Genomic DNA, 13,329 nt, shown 5'->3' on the forward strand with positions numbered 1-13,329 from the left:
TTGGGATTGGGTTGGTCATAATCTGCTTATATGAAATATTCTTGAACAGAGGAAAACTGTTAAGAACAAGACATAACATTATGCTGCCTAATTTTACCGTCTGGGCTGATTGGTTGATTAATGTATTGATGTACAGTATTGGTAGTTTTGACTCATACATGTCCTCCTCTCTACTCTAGGTGACTCTGATCCCTACTCATGACACGGAGGTGACGCGGGACTGGTACCAACAGACACATGAAAAACAGCAGGACCTGAACATTATGGTCCTGGCCAGCAGCAGCACAGTGGTCATGCAGGACGAGTCTTTCCCTGCCTGCAAGATTGAGTTCTAAATTCTGCGCCGCTTGCTATTTTACCCTCCTCCCCTCATCACTCCATATTTGGCAGGTAGAGAGAGGTCCTTTGCTACTCTCTATCCTCCCAAAGCCTTCTCTTCTGTCAGCTCTACATTTTGCTCTCTCGTGGTGTAAGACTCCATTGCATTTGCTGTAGTCTTCGGTTGGTGTACTGGCTTCCAACTGGTCAATGTCACCTGAGAACAGCCACCACTCAGGCAGAAACACTGATATAGGGTCCATGGTAGCTGTAGAAAAGTGTGAGGTGCATTCACTTCTAGCACACTTTCAGTTTAAACAACATACTCGCACGATAAAACCACCTCTTTCTTTGATCTTAATTCATTTTGCTTTTCACAAATAACCTCCCCCAACACACACATTTTGTGATCATCTGTGAAGAGGGTAAATCTCAATAGTTATTTCAAAGCTTTCCAATCATACTGCACCCAAATCCACATCTAAATGGGCAACACTTTCCAACCAAAAGAGCCATCTAAACAATGTCAAACTCCCAGTCAATGAAGACGGTGCACAGTTGTGCAGTCTTACTGATCATCTTGAACTCAAGAGAAATACCCAACAAAATGAAATACAATTTAAAAATTGCACATCCAGGGGGGCCAAAGTAAGTGCCAAAACACTTTTGAGGTGTTCAACACTCTCCGAAATAAGTCCAAAGCCTTTTAAGAGGTGAACAGTTAGTTGATCTCAATTGTACGCAGACTACGCACAATGTTGTATGATGGTAGTATTTTTGTAAGTATCTTAAGTTGAGGCTTTGTTTTTCGATATGAGATATTATTCCTGTTTGGGGATATTACGTAAGATGCAGCTTTCTATTCTATAGCGTTTGGCTTTCTCAGTACTCTTAATAACTACGTCAACTGATGTTCCAACAAAAAAAAATGACTATACCACATTGCTTGTTGTGAAGCTTTAGGAGGCGCCTGAAGGTGCCACTTTTATTGAAAGAACTAGCTTTTATGGGTTATTTCCCTCAGTGGCTGAAGTATGACGCTTGCATTTAGCTCAGACTCCTTCCTTGAAGAGGTAGAGGGTCCTTGACCGTGTGTCTAGTCCTTGCAGTCTCCAAGTATGGAGTACAAACGTGTTCTGATACCTAAACGTTTGGCTGGGTGTACGCTAAAGTGAACGTTATACTGTAGGTGCCGGGCAATGGGATGGCATTTCTATATTCACCATATTTCTGCTGGGCGTAATGGTTCTTTCTAAATATCTGAAGTCCTTATCGTCGTCTTTTGTCGGTTGCATTAGATGAATACTCAATTTAAAAAACATACAGTATAAACATTATATATTGATCTAGGGAGAGATTGTATTAGAGGTATGCTATTTTGTGATAACACAGCAGAGGAGGATGTTAAATGCAGTTTCCGTACATGTTGACGTTTTCTTCCGCTTATTTATATTGTACTTGTCTGTATGAAACGATTTGATGAAGCGATGGAAACTGCAGTGGCCTTCCTCCGTGGAGAATGTAGCAATAGAGTCTATTCCGTCCTTGTGAGACCGGGTTGTGTGGAGGTTGTGTGTGGGTGATATTTCTCATGTGCCTTCTGGTTGCGGTATATTGGGCAAAGAGAGAAGGATTAGAGAGGAGTATGATAAGGGCTTCCTCTTTCATACTAGCCATTGTGGAGCGGTGAAGTTGGATCCAGGGATAAGTCAAGAAACAGTGGAGGAAATGCCACGCGGACAAATCGATAGTCGTTGTCCAGGGATATCTAGTTAGCCTAATATCCATATGGATGGATGCTGTATACGCACAAGGTTGGTAGGTGAAAAGCTCATTAGCCAGCTTAGCCAGCACATTTAGATTCAGTTACTGATATGATGGTCAGCATTTGTCCCCTATCTTAAAGTGTCACCCAGCAAATGTATCAAACAATAACATGATGAAAGAGCAAGGTATTGCACCAAGCAAGAATGCACTTTTCCAGAGGGGGGTTTAGGAGTGGGGCTGCGGTTCTAGTGAGAGAAGCACCGAAAATATACAATTATCATTCTTTACCATAATGTGAACTATGGTAAGCGTTTGATTTTAGGACAAGTACCTAGCGAAAGTACTCCATACTGTATGTAAATAAATAAATAAAAAAGACTTGTTCTTCAGAATGATTTCTTAATTGAAGAGGTAAAAAAATAGAAAAAAATAACACCGGTAGCTATTTATCTAGTTAAAAAACCAAAAAACGGACTTTTCAACCCTAAGAAAATATTTATCAGACGAGCATGAATGTGATGTTGTTGATTGTAGTGGGTAGAGTGTGTACCACAGTCAAGTAGCATTAAGTTGTGTGTTGAAGTATGTGCATGAGTGGTACACACGGAGACAGGGTTGGGTTTTGAAGATGCATCATAGTGTTGGTTTTGTTTTAATGCCGAGTTAGCCAGTGCGGTGTGTATTTTTGTTGGTTAATCAGGAGGTGGAGCTTCTTAAAATTGTCGCACTGTTCATTGGAGCTCATTACAAATCTGATTCACATTAAATTCCATAGACCTTAGTCACTTTTTGATTAATGTTATATTGTTTTCTTACATTTTGAGGAGCTTTTGTTTTGGTAGTTGTATTTATCAAATTAATTTACAGTTATGTATACATGACCAGTATTAGATTTCTTTATTTAAAAAAAAAATGTTTTTCAATATCAGTTACAGTACATGTAGGACTAACACAATTATGAATGTCTCTTTTGTTTACATTTCTTAGATTGTATTTTCAAAAAGATTACTGAACATTTATTTTATAATAAGCGTCTGATTGTCATAGATTTTTTTTTTTTTTGCTTAGTGATTCTAAAAATGTAATGTGTTCTTTATTAGAACTGCTGAGTTGTGTGTTTGGGGCTCCTGAGTTGAGGTCAGAGAGAGTGGACTGAGTGGGGCAAACTGGTATTGCTGGAGATACTGTCTCTGACTCATAGTCTGCTGCAGAATCCAAGACTGCAGACAGACAAGACATCGACCTGCAAGGGGAACACTCTCTCCCTCTATCGGACTCAGAACCTAAACAGTCTCCTCTTATAGGCTGAAACCATTAACCCACAGTCTGCAGCGATCTTGCTCCTAGCCTGGGAAGGATGCCAACCTTGTCCTTTTGTTGAAATTACTCAAATGTGCTTGAAAATACTGTATTGTAAGCTGATATAACAGTATGCAGGAGAGCCTCCCCCCAGGTCTGTTCTTAGACCGGCAACAGAGCTAGCCAGACTCGCGCAGCTCCGAGTGAATGTTTCCTTTCAGTATTATTAAGATACTCAATGTGTAAGCTACAGATTTATTATGCACTGCGATAGCGTTGATATGCATGTCATGTTGAATACTGTTTAGAGTCACCTAGGTTAGAGAGATTGAGGGCATGTATGAATCAAATGTATCAATACATTGATCAAGCAATCAGCCCAGCCGGCAAAACTAGGCAATATAACGTCATATTTGGTTCTTAACTGTTTTTTCTGGTCAAGAATACATCATAAGCATGAGCTAATCAGATTCCAACCAGATAAAGACGTTTTTCCCGGATGATAAATTACATACCCCAGGATAAAAGAGGCCACACTAAGCCTATGAGAGGTTGTCAGTGAAGGTACAAATATATGGCCTTGGATATTTTACAATATGTTGCAAGGGTTTCTAAACTGAACTGATCAAACTATACGGCGGTGTACAGACCTAGTACTGTATGGGTGAGGGAAATCGGAACCAGGGTCAAGATGCCCTGTTTAACGTATATATTGTATGGCTTTTCTGAGTGGTCTGACATGTTGTATTGTCCTGAAGTCTGAGTTTGTTTTTAATTGTGGTGGAGAAATCTTGGTGGCTTGATTTCAAATACACGGCCTTTAGGATCAAGCCTCCTGGGGCCTTGGCAGAACGCTGTGAAACTCTCAATACAAAAATCTATACAACAAATATGACTTTGCAGGAGCAGAATGATCTAAACCTGAACTAATAACACCCGAATGTAGGGTTGGTATTATTTATGGGTTGCACCTAGGTTACTCGGTCGCGGCGTTGCCATTGTTCTCAATGTTCTACAAATGCCGCAGCATATTGATGTCCGACTGATGCTAAATTAATGCTCAGTCTTATCTGGACGGGGGCTAATGACTTACGTCAAAATTACACTATAGTGGACTGGAAATACGATGACATTGGTAGAGTAAACAAATAATGATTTGAAAACAACTTTGCCATCATTATGTCGTCTAGTTGACTTTAGAGAGATGGCAATGTTGCGATGAGCTAGCAAAGTTAGTCAGAAATAGCTAGCAATGCTAACTTCAGCTAGCAAAAAATGTCAGTGCTCTCCCCTCAATCCTAACTTTGCTATAGTTATACTGCATCCGAAGTCAATCTGGCGACATCACAATGACGACAAAAAGCTTGTCCTACTCCTTTTGAAATGTCATCGTGTTTTCAAGCCACAGTAATGCACTTAAGACTAAATCTTCATCAGTATCCGTTGAGACTGCATTAAGTAGAATTCTCAGCTGGGCATCAGTCCTAAAAACGTACATTCAAAACAATATGGTAACGAAACGTGCAAACCATGAATTTTTTTAATTTACATTTTATTTTACCTTTATTTAACTAGGCAAGTCAGTTAAGAACAAATTCTTATTTTCACTGACGGCCTAGGAACAGTGGGTTAACTGCCTGTTCAGTGGCAGAATGACAGATTTGTATCTTGTCAGCCCGGGGATTTGAACCTTTCGGTTACTAGTCCAACGCTCTAACCACTAGGCTACCCTGCAGCCCCGGCATTGAATACTCAATGTTTTTGGATTTAAAAAAAACGAACAAACATACAATTGTACACAAATATATGCGAAATCAGTGGAGGATAGCCTAAGGAAGTGATGGACTACTGTATTCGGATTTAATTTCTAGAACAAAAGTTGAACTCAAAATGGATATCTCGTTTTTATCCATATTGCAGTGGCTGTTGTTTAATTTTCAGTTATGTCCAAGAGGAAAAAACTGTGATTTCCCGACAGCACAAACAGTTGGTGTCCAATACTTACAGAAACACACTTACAAAATAACACAGAAAAAGTACCAACAGCAGCTTTTTCCTTTCCTGAATATGACTTGAAAACATTGAAACAAAAACAATTAAAAGTTAAATGAATGATACATGTACATTCATGTGCGGTACACAAAATCAAAATGGACATGTTATGAAACATATGATCCTTCTTGTTATACGTTCACATGTTAGAGGATTTGAATCAAGCGTATCAAAATCCTAGGCATTGAACAAAGAAACAGTCAATGCTGACTACTGTAAAGTACAGATGAAAAACAACGAATATATTTCAGTTCCATCTCTCTCATTACGAAACAATGAAGTCATTTGAACACAAGTTCTCTGTCATTCTCCCATCTCATCTCTCTGCATGTGAACTATTTAGTTATTATCCTGAATGTAATAATTGATTAACGTGGAAATAAATCAAGACATGCTCTCTTAAAACCGTATATTTGAAACAGGCGATTGTTTAACTGGTATTGGGATGGCATATACTATTACTGGGCTCTGCTTTACTGTTTTTCCCTAAGATGTTGTTGTTCTAAGAAAAACGCTGTACTACTGTAGTTCTTCTGTTTTTGCAGCTGTATTAATCATAGGTCTGTTACTATCTTCAGTGCAATATTCTCGCGCTCTCTCTCTCTCTTTAAATCTAAAATGCAAAAACTAGAACTACCGCAGATTCATTGTAAAAGGGAAACAGCCTGGTGATGACAAATAAAAATACATTTATTGAAATCAGACCATGAGCCTCTGTGGTTGTTTTGGGATCTTTGTCTCTTATGTGAGTCAGTGTTGTGTCTCGTTGTGACTCCCATGTAAATGAGGGGGAGGAGGAAGGGTTGGCATATGCAGACTAAACCGAACACATGGGGAAAGATGTATTAGTTCAAATGTAGCCAAAAGGAGAAATGAATCAAATAACTGAAAATGTAATGTATCATACTCTGAAGCTGTCCTAAAATGGACACCATACAACTATGGACACCATTCACCAGGTTTCCTCAACTGGCGGCCCACAGGCCAAAAAGTTATATTTGTAGCTCCAAGATATGAGAATTTTTCCAAGTGATTTTAAATGTGGAAATCTGTTCCCAAGTACTCCAACCCATAATAGAGACACGTGATCATATACAAATGTAAGCGAAGTCAATTTGCAGTCTACAAATTATTTGTAATTTTGTTCCGACCCCCTGACCATTCGCTCAATCCCCAAATGTGCCATTTTTGGCTCCAACCGCCGTGTCTTTGTGAGACGCAGAGTAGGTGAACGGATGATCTCCGCATGTGGGGTTCCCACCGTGAAGCATGGAGGTGGTGGTGTGATGGTGCTTTGCTGGTGACAGAATTCAAGCCCACTTAACCAGCATGGCTACCACAGCATTCTGCAGAGATATGCCATCCCATCTGGTTTGCGCTTAGTGGGACTATCATTTGTTTTTCAGCAGGACAATGACCCAACACACACTTCCAGCCTGTGTAAGGGCTATTTGACCAATAAGGAGAGTGATGGAGTGCTGCATCAGATGACCTGGCCTCCACAATCACCTGACCTCAACCCAATTGGGATGGTTTGGGATGAGTTGGACCACAGAGTGAAGGAAAACAGCCAACAAATGCTCAGCATATGTGAGAACTCCATCAAGACAGTTGGAAAAGCATTCCTCGAGAACCTGGCTGAGAGACTTCCAAGAGTGTGCAAAGCTGTCATCAAGGCAAAGATTCTTCCTTTGAAGAATCAAAAATATATTTTGATTTGATTTACACTTTTTTGGTTACTACATGATTTCATATGTGTTATTTCATAGTTTTTATTACATTTATGTATTACTACATTTATTCTACAATGTAGAAAATAGTCAAAATAAAAACCCTTGCATGAGTAGGTGTGTCGTAACTTTTGACAGGTACTGTACATGTCATATTTCTGCTGTTGGGAAGAAAATAGGATGTTATATTTTTCTGCATGTTGGTAGGACAAGGCATTGTATGTGTGTGCACATGGAAGTAAGGAGGCGATACAAATGTGATGTGACTAAAATGAAAGGGCATTTAGTTGACTAAAATGGCCCACTGTTTGTAATTTTGACAACTAGACTAAATCATTATTCAAATGACAAATGTGACTAAGACTTCATTATATTTTAGTCAAAATGACTAAGACCCCCCCCCCCCCCCCCCCCCCCAAAAAAAATAGTGCCAAAATGAACACTGGTGTGTGAGAGAGATAGAGAAGTGTGCGCGCACCAGTGTCTATTCCATGTATTCAGTGTGGGTTCTGTGGTTGCCATGGCACTGTAAAGTAGCCTAGGCAGAAAGCTCTGTAAGTACTGTACATATTTGTATTATTTCTAAGTGGTTTTTGTTACATTTCTAAATCAGGGTTTTGGCTCTATATCTTGTGTTCTTGACTCTCAAGAGTTTCAGGATTGTGATGAAAAGTATTCGGGGTTGATAGCTAGCTGGCTGTTTGGATTCAAATAACGTCACTTTTTGTTTTGTCTGTTTGGAAGTATTAAACTCACGACTGCATGCTGTGTCCATAGGTACCAGAGGAAGTTCAGGGACTGTTCAGGGAATGCTCCTGACCACTGCCGAGATGTGGCTTTTCGTGTACTTTTCAGCAGCTGTGGCATCACACAGGTGGGTGCTACATTCATGGCAAAGGAGGACCAGTACCAGAGGAGTGGATCCAATGTAGTGACTGACCATTCAGAGAAGCAGGTGTAGTGCACTGTTGAAGAAGCGCTCCGGGCTTATTTTCTTTGTTTCTCATTGGCTGTCCCGTCGATGCCCTTTCCACTGAACCTACATTGCCTATCAAATACAAATTGCCTCACCTTAAAACCAAGCAGAGAGACTTCTAATCTCCATTTACATTTAGTTGTGTTTTTACTTTTTATGTGCTATGAGATTTTGGAAAGCGTACAAACATAAACATTTTTTTTTTAAATGAATTATTAGATCTGTAACCCGAGTATGGCTAGTGTTGTAGCTTAGGTCTACTGTGTTAATATTTTTTGAGCCATTGATTTAAGAGGACAATAATGGAAATACATTTTCAAACTTGTTTTGTGCAATCGTAGATTATTTAAAAATTCCTTATCCACTTGGGGTTGTATTGTGTTTTAAATGATCAAATCTATCTAAATGTATTCAGTGTGTGTGCATGTTTGTGTATGTGCACCAGTGTGTGTGTGGCCAACGGTGGTGGGTATGAATGACATCAGTGTTTGGCAATCGGTGAGAAGGCAGACTCGCAGCTTTTCCCGTCGCACTCCCTGTAGGGTGACGCAGCTCTTTCTATTCACCCGCCGTCTCTAGGAGAAGTCAATTACAAAGAGGGGGTGGGGGGCTAGCTGAATTGAAGTGGTCTCCATAGCAACACTCCAGAGCTGGAGCCAAGGAAGGAGTCATCATTGTGGTTTGGCGGAATGGGAGAGGGGGAGAGAGGAAAGAGAAGTAGAGGAGATGGCGAGAGGAAAGAGGGAGAGATAGAGGCGTCCCAGCCAAGAGCAGTGACTCAGATATACTCAGCTGTCAGACAACACCCCTCTCTTTCTTTATAGATCGCTAACACGGGCCTCGTTAGTCTAGACCTTGACCACGATAAGGACAATTAACACAACGCAGCCTGTTGATAGACCAGGGACAAAACGCCCTGTTTAGACTGGACAACTAGATGGGACCCGTCTCCCACAAACGCACAACCGCGCACACAGATCCCCATTCACACGCAGGAATACTGTCCATCGAAAGAAAACGACGGCTTGGATTTTCCCATGGCCTTAAAGTTGAATGACATGTCAAGGAGTAATATTAACCCGAGTTCTGTTACATCACCCACCATACCTGGCTATGTTCTCCACATATTCCTCTGAGTACACCTGTTAAAATTCCCATGTATTAGTTCACCATGACCAGCGTGTATGAGAAGAAGCGGACGGAGCCTCATAGATGCATAGTTTCTGTTTCAGAATGAAGAGGTGCTGTAGCTCTGCTGGCGTTGCTGTTCTGTCTGGGATCAGGGAGAATAACGTCCCTCAACAGCAGTGGTGGAGAAAATACTCCATTGTCATAGTTGAATAAAAGTAAAAGCTATACATCAAGTTCCTTATATATACACACTAGCAAACCAGATTGTCTCGTTTACATTTTTTTTATTATTTTTTTATTATTAATGGACAGACGATCACTCCCACATGCAGGCATAATTTACAAATGCAGTATTTATGTTTAGTGAGTCCGACAGATCAGAGGCAGTAGGGATGACAACGTGTTATATTGACAGGTGCGTGAATCATATTGCTGTCCTGCCTGAGAATTCGAAATGTAACCAGTACTTTCTGGTGTCAGGGAAAATGTAGGAGAGTAAAAAGTACATCTTTTCTTTAGGAATGTAGAGAAGTTTAAACTTTTTTTTTTAAATAGGCTAAATAGTAAAGTACACATACCTCAAACGACTTAAATAATTTTTTTACGCCACTGTTCAGTCACAGGACTGAAACTACAGAGACCACGCAAACTGACACCTGGGCTGAGGACGTTGCTAGACATGGTGGTGCAACAGAGCGTGGAGCTGAGGTACTTGGAGGCCAGAGTGACAGCCAGGTGGATGAGCTGAAGTGAGAGAACACCATTTTAGAAAACAGGCTGGGCACTGGCAGAAAATAATGTGGGCAGGTTAGTATAATAGTGGGGGTCATTACTATGTATCCAATGCAGTGACTCTGGAGCTGGAGGATGTGGTCTACGTGGGCCTCTCCTCAGTCTTCACCATCTTTGATAAATCACAATAAAACACATCAACTTCAGTGGCTTTCTGCTCTTCTCCTCTTTCTCCTCTTTAACACAATAAAAACAAATGTAGGATGTTTCGTATCTTTCTATTGATTCTGTGATGTCGCATTCAAGCTCGGTATGGGCATTGCTGAACTGTACAATGAAGGCTTGTTAAAAGATCTGTTTCTCTCCCGTCATTCGCTATCCACTCATCTTAAACTAATTGAAGCAAACGATCGTCTTTGATCCAATGTGTGGTGCCACTGAGTCGCGAGCATATCATACTATACTGTAATAGTGAACCTGGCCACACCCACCCCTCCCGCCACACAATAGTGCCCCTATTAGACTTGTTAAAATATATTTTTTTATTGCCTGAGACTAATGAAGAACCACAACCTTCAGAAATCAGATATTACTTTTAATGAAACAACCTTGGTGTTTTATTGGTAGACCTTAATAAGACAATGTCTAAGGAGAGGATTCTATACAGCATCAACTATCTTTGGCTGATATTACATGGCACATTAAATAACCACCAAAAAAAAAGTCCTAATTTCACCTATAAACACCAGTCATTAAATAAATCATTACTATCAAGAAAAACAATGTGAAGAAAACTCTAATGAAAAATAAAGCTTTGTTCTACAGATTCAGCAGTGCTAGTTTTACATTAGTGCAGTTGAGAGCATCCTTGAAATAGCATAGACTACTACATACCAACTACAAATACAATGACATTCATGTTCTCTTCAGAATCCATAGAAACGTTTTGGTTTTACAATTTGGAGAATTACTGTACAAGAAAACCATTGTTTTTGATAAACGATTCAATGCATACCTTCCATCTAAAAATGTTTTTTAATTTTTATCCATAAATACATAAATCAACTTTATTTATCCCCACTGGGACAATACAAATGCCCAAATAATATGTATTACACCATTTGATACACAATCGTTTAAATTAACATTAAAAACATAACTTTGGCAAGACAGCAGAAATGTTCAAAATAGTTTGAGGACGCAACCCAGTATAGACTGAGGAAGGCTAAAGGCACAGCTATTTTCCTCTGGAGTGGTTTACCCTTGAAATACTGTAAAAAAATATATTTACCACAGATTTTTATGTAAGGTGTTGAGACACGTGTATTGTTTATATTTTTGGTATGTTGAGATCAGGATATGAAATATATTTCACATGGGACTCAAACATAAAAACAATGATGTATATAAAATATGAGTTGTGTATTATTTCGTGACAAAATTATGTGTAGACATGATAGGAAACATACACTGAGTACACCAGAACGAAACACCTTCCTAATATTGAATGACACACACAATCCATGTCTCAATTGTCTCAAGGTTTACAAATCCCTTTTTGACCTGTTTGCTCCCATTCATCTACACTGATTCAAGTGGATTTAAGTGACATCAATAAGGGATCATAACTTTCACATGGTCAGTCTGTCATAGAAAGAGCAGGTGTTCTTAATGTTTTTGTATACTCAGTGTACAGTATTCCTGTTGTATCGTATTGTACCCCCCCAATCACGTAAAGTACAGCCACCCCAAAACAGAATATAAAAAGAGGGACACACAACATAACTGAGAAAGCAGTCCGTATTTGATCAACTGGCTCAACTATACCTGTATGCCAATAATTGGTGTAGAATATTCTGAACCTGCCTCCCGTCTCTGTGAAAGGAGGTCTCCCATTGTCTCTGTTCAGCAACAACATCAGCAGGCGGTCTGAATCAAGGACAGACAGATGGGCTGTAGTGATTCCATCCAGCCTCAGGCCGGTCTATACCCTGCCGAGGACACTGGCCATAGGATCCCCTGGCTGTCGATCAAATGGGGCAGTGTTGGTTGGACAGACAATCCGCCTGAGGGATTTTGTTTGTTTTTGTCCACAAAATAGGACGAACGGTCCTCAGGGTCCAGCACTGTATGCGACTGTGATTACTAACAATAGTTTGAAGGCACTCATAGAGGTTGACAGGCACAGTGTGGATGGATGGATTAATAATGGCTTCCTCTGAAGGTCCAGGTGTTGGGTTGTCCTGCGGTTCCTCTGTGGGGGGGTGAGGGGGTTCCGGACTACTCACTGAAGCTGAAGTGTATGGCTGGGTTTGATGGGTTCACTGAGGTGGGGGAGGAGGGCCCTGCACTGGACACTGTGCTGGGGGGGCCACTGCTTACTGCGCACACACAATGAAAAGAGAAAGAGAGAGAACCACACAAACAGGGCAAATATTAGGTGAAAGTAATTGAGTTGTGATTGAAATTGGGGATATTAGAATATTAGGCATAGTCCTGGGTGAAACTCAACTACTGGTGTTTAATCTGTTTTTACTCCATATATCTCCATCCAACCACATACAAAAACACTACATGGCCAAAAGTATGTGGACACCTGCTTGTCGAACATCTCATTCCAAAAACATAGACATTAATATGGAGGTGGTCCCCCCCTTTGCTGCTATAACAGCCTCCACTCCTCTGGGGAAACTTTCCACTAGATGTTGGAGCATTACTGAGGGTCTTGATTCCATTCAGCCACAAGAGCATTAGTGAGGTCGGGCACTGACGTTGGACGATTAGGCCTGGCTCAAAGTCGGCGTTCCAATTCATCCCAAAGGAGTTTGATAGGGTTGAGGTCAAGGCTCTGTGAAGGCCAGTCAAGTTCTTCCACACAGATCTCGACAAACCATTTCTGTATTGACCTTGCTTTGTGCAGTGGCATTGTCATGCTGAAAGGGCCTGCCACAAAGTTGGAAGCACGGAATTGTCTAGAATGCCATTAGTAGTGTTAACATTTCCCTTCACTGGATCTAAGGAGCCTGAACCACAAAAAAAACAGACCAGACCATTATTTCTCCACCAAACTTCACAGTTGGCACTATGCAGTCGGTCAGCTAGCGTTCTCCTGTCATCCGCTAAACCCAGATTCGTCCATTGGACTGCCAGATGGTGAAACGTAATCCATCACTCCAGAGAACGCGTTTCCACTGCTCCAGAGTCCAATAGCGGCGAGCTTTACACCACTCCAGCCAACACTTGGCATTGCGCATGGTGATCTTAGGCTTGTGTGCGGTTGCTCGGCCATGGAAACCCATTTCATGAAGCTTCCGACAAAGAGTT

General features: G+C 40.7%; 2 protein-coding genes across 11 annotated transcripts in view; one reads left to right on the forward strand and one right to left on the reverse strand.

Annotated features, from left to right (window-relative positions):
- The window catches only part of LOC139377467 (microtubule-associated protein 1A-like), a 65,926-nt gene extending 59,797 nt beyond the window's left edge, over window positions 1–6,129 (forward strand). The window contains exon 7 of the mRNA XM_071120501.1: window positions 180–6,129. Within this exon, the coding sequence (XP_070976602.1) occupies window positions 180–335 (156 nt within the window). The 3' untranslated portion in view covers window positions 336–6,129. The remainder of the gene's footprint in view (window positions 1–179) is intronic.
- Window positions 6,130–10,582: 4,453 nt separating this feature from the next.
- The window catches only part of LOC139368777 (inositol hexakisphosphate and diphosphoinositol-pentakisphosphate kinase 1-like), a 73,864-nt gene continuing 71,117 nt past the window's right edge, over window positions 10,583–13,329 (reverse strand). For 7 of the 10 annotated variants that reach the window (XM_071108165.1, XM_071108147.1, XM_071108129.1 and 4 more), the window contains one exon: window positions 10,590–12,386. In XM_071108165.1, coding sequence (XP_070964266.1) covers window positions 12,286–12,386 — 101 coding nt within the window. In that variant the 3' untranslated portion in view covers window positions 10,590–12,285. Of the gene's footprint in view, window positions 12,387–13,329 lie in introns of all 10 variants that reach the window. The other 3 variants (XM_071108182.1, XM_071108174.1, XM_071108201.1) reach the window with 3 other exon arrangements.

This window comes from Oncorhynchus clarkii, chromosome 2, assembly GCF_045791955.1.
Source record: "Oncorhynchus clarkii lewisi isolate Uvic-CL-2024 chromosome 2, UVic_Ocla_1.0, whole genome shotgun sequence".
Classification (NCBI taxonomy): Eukaryota; Metazoa; Chordata; class Actinopteri; order Salmoniformes; family Salmonidae; genus Oncorhynchus; species Oncorhynchus clarkii.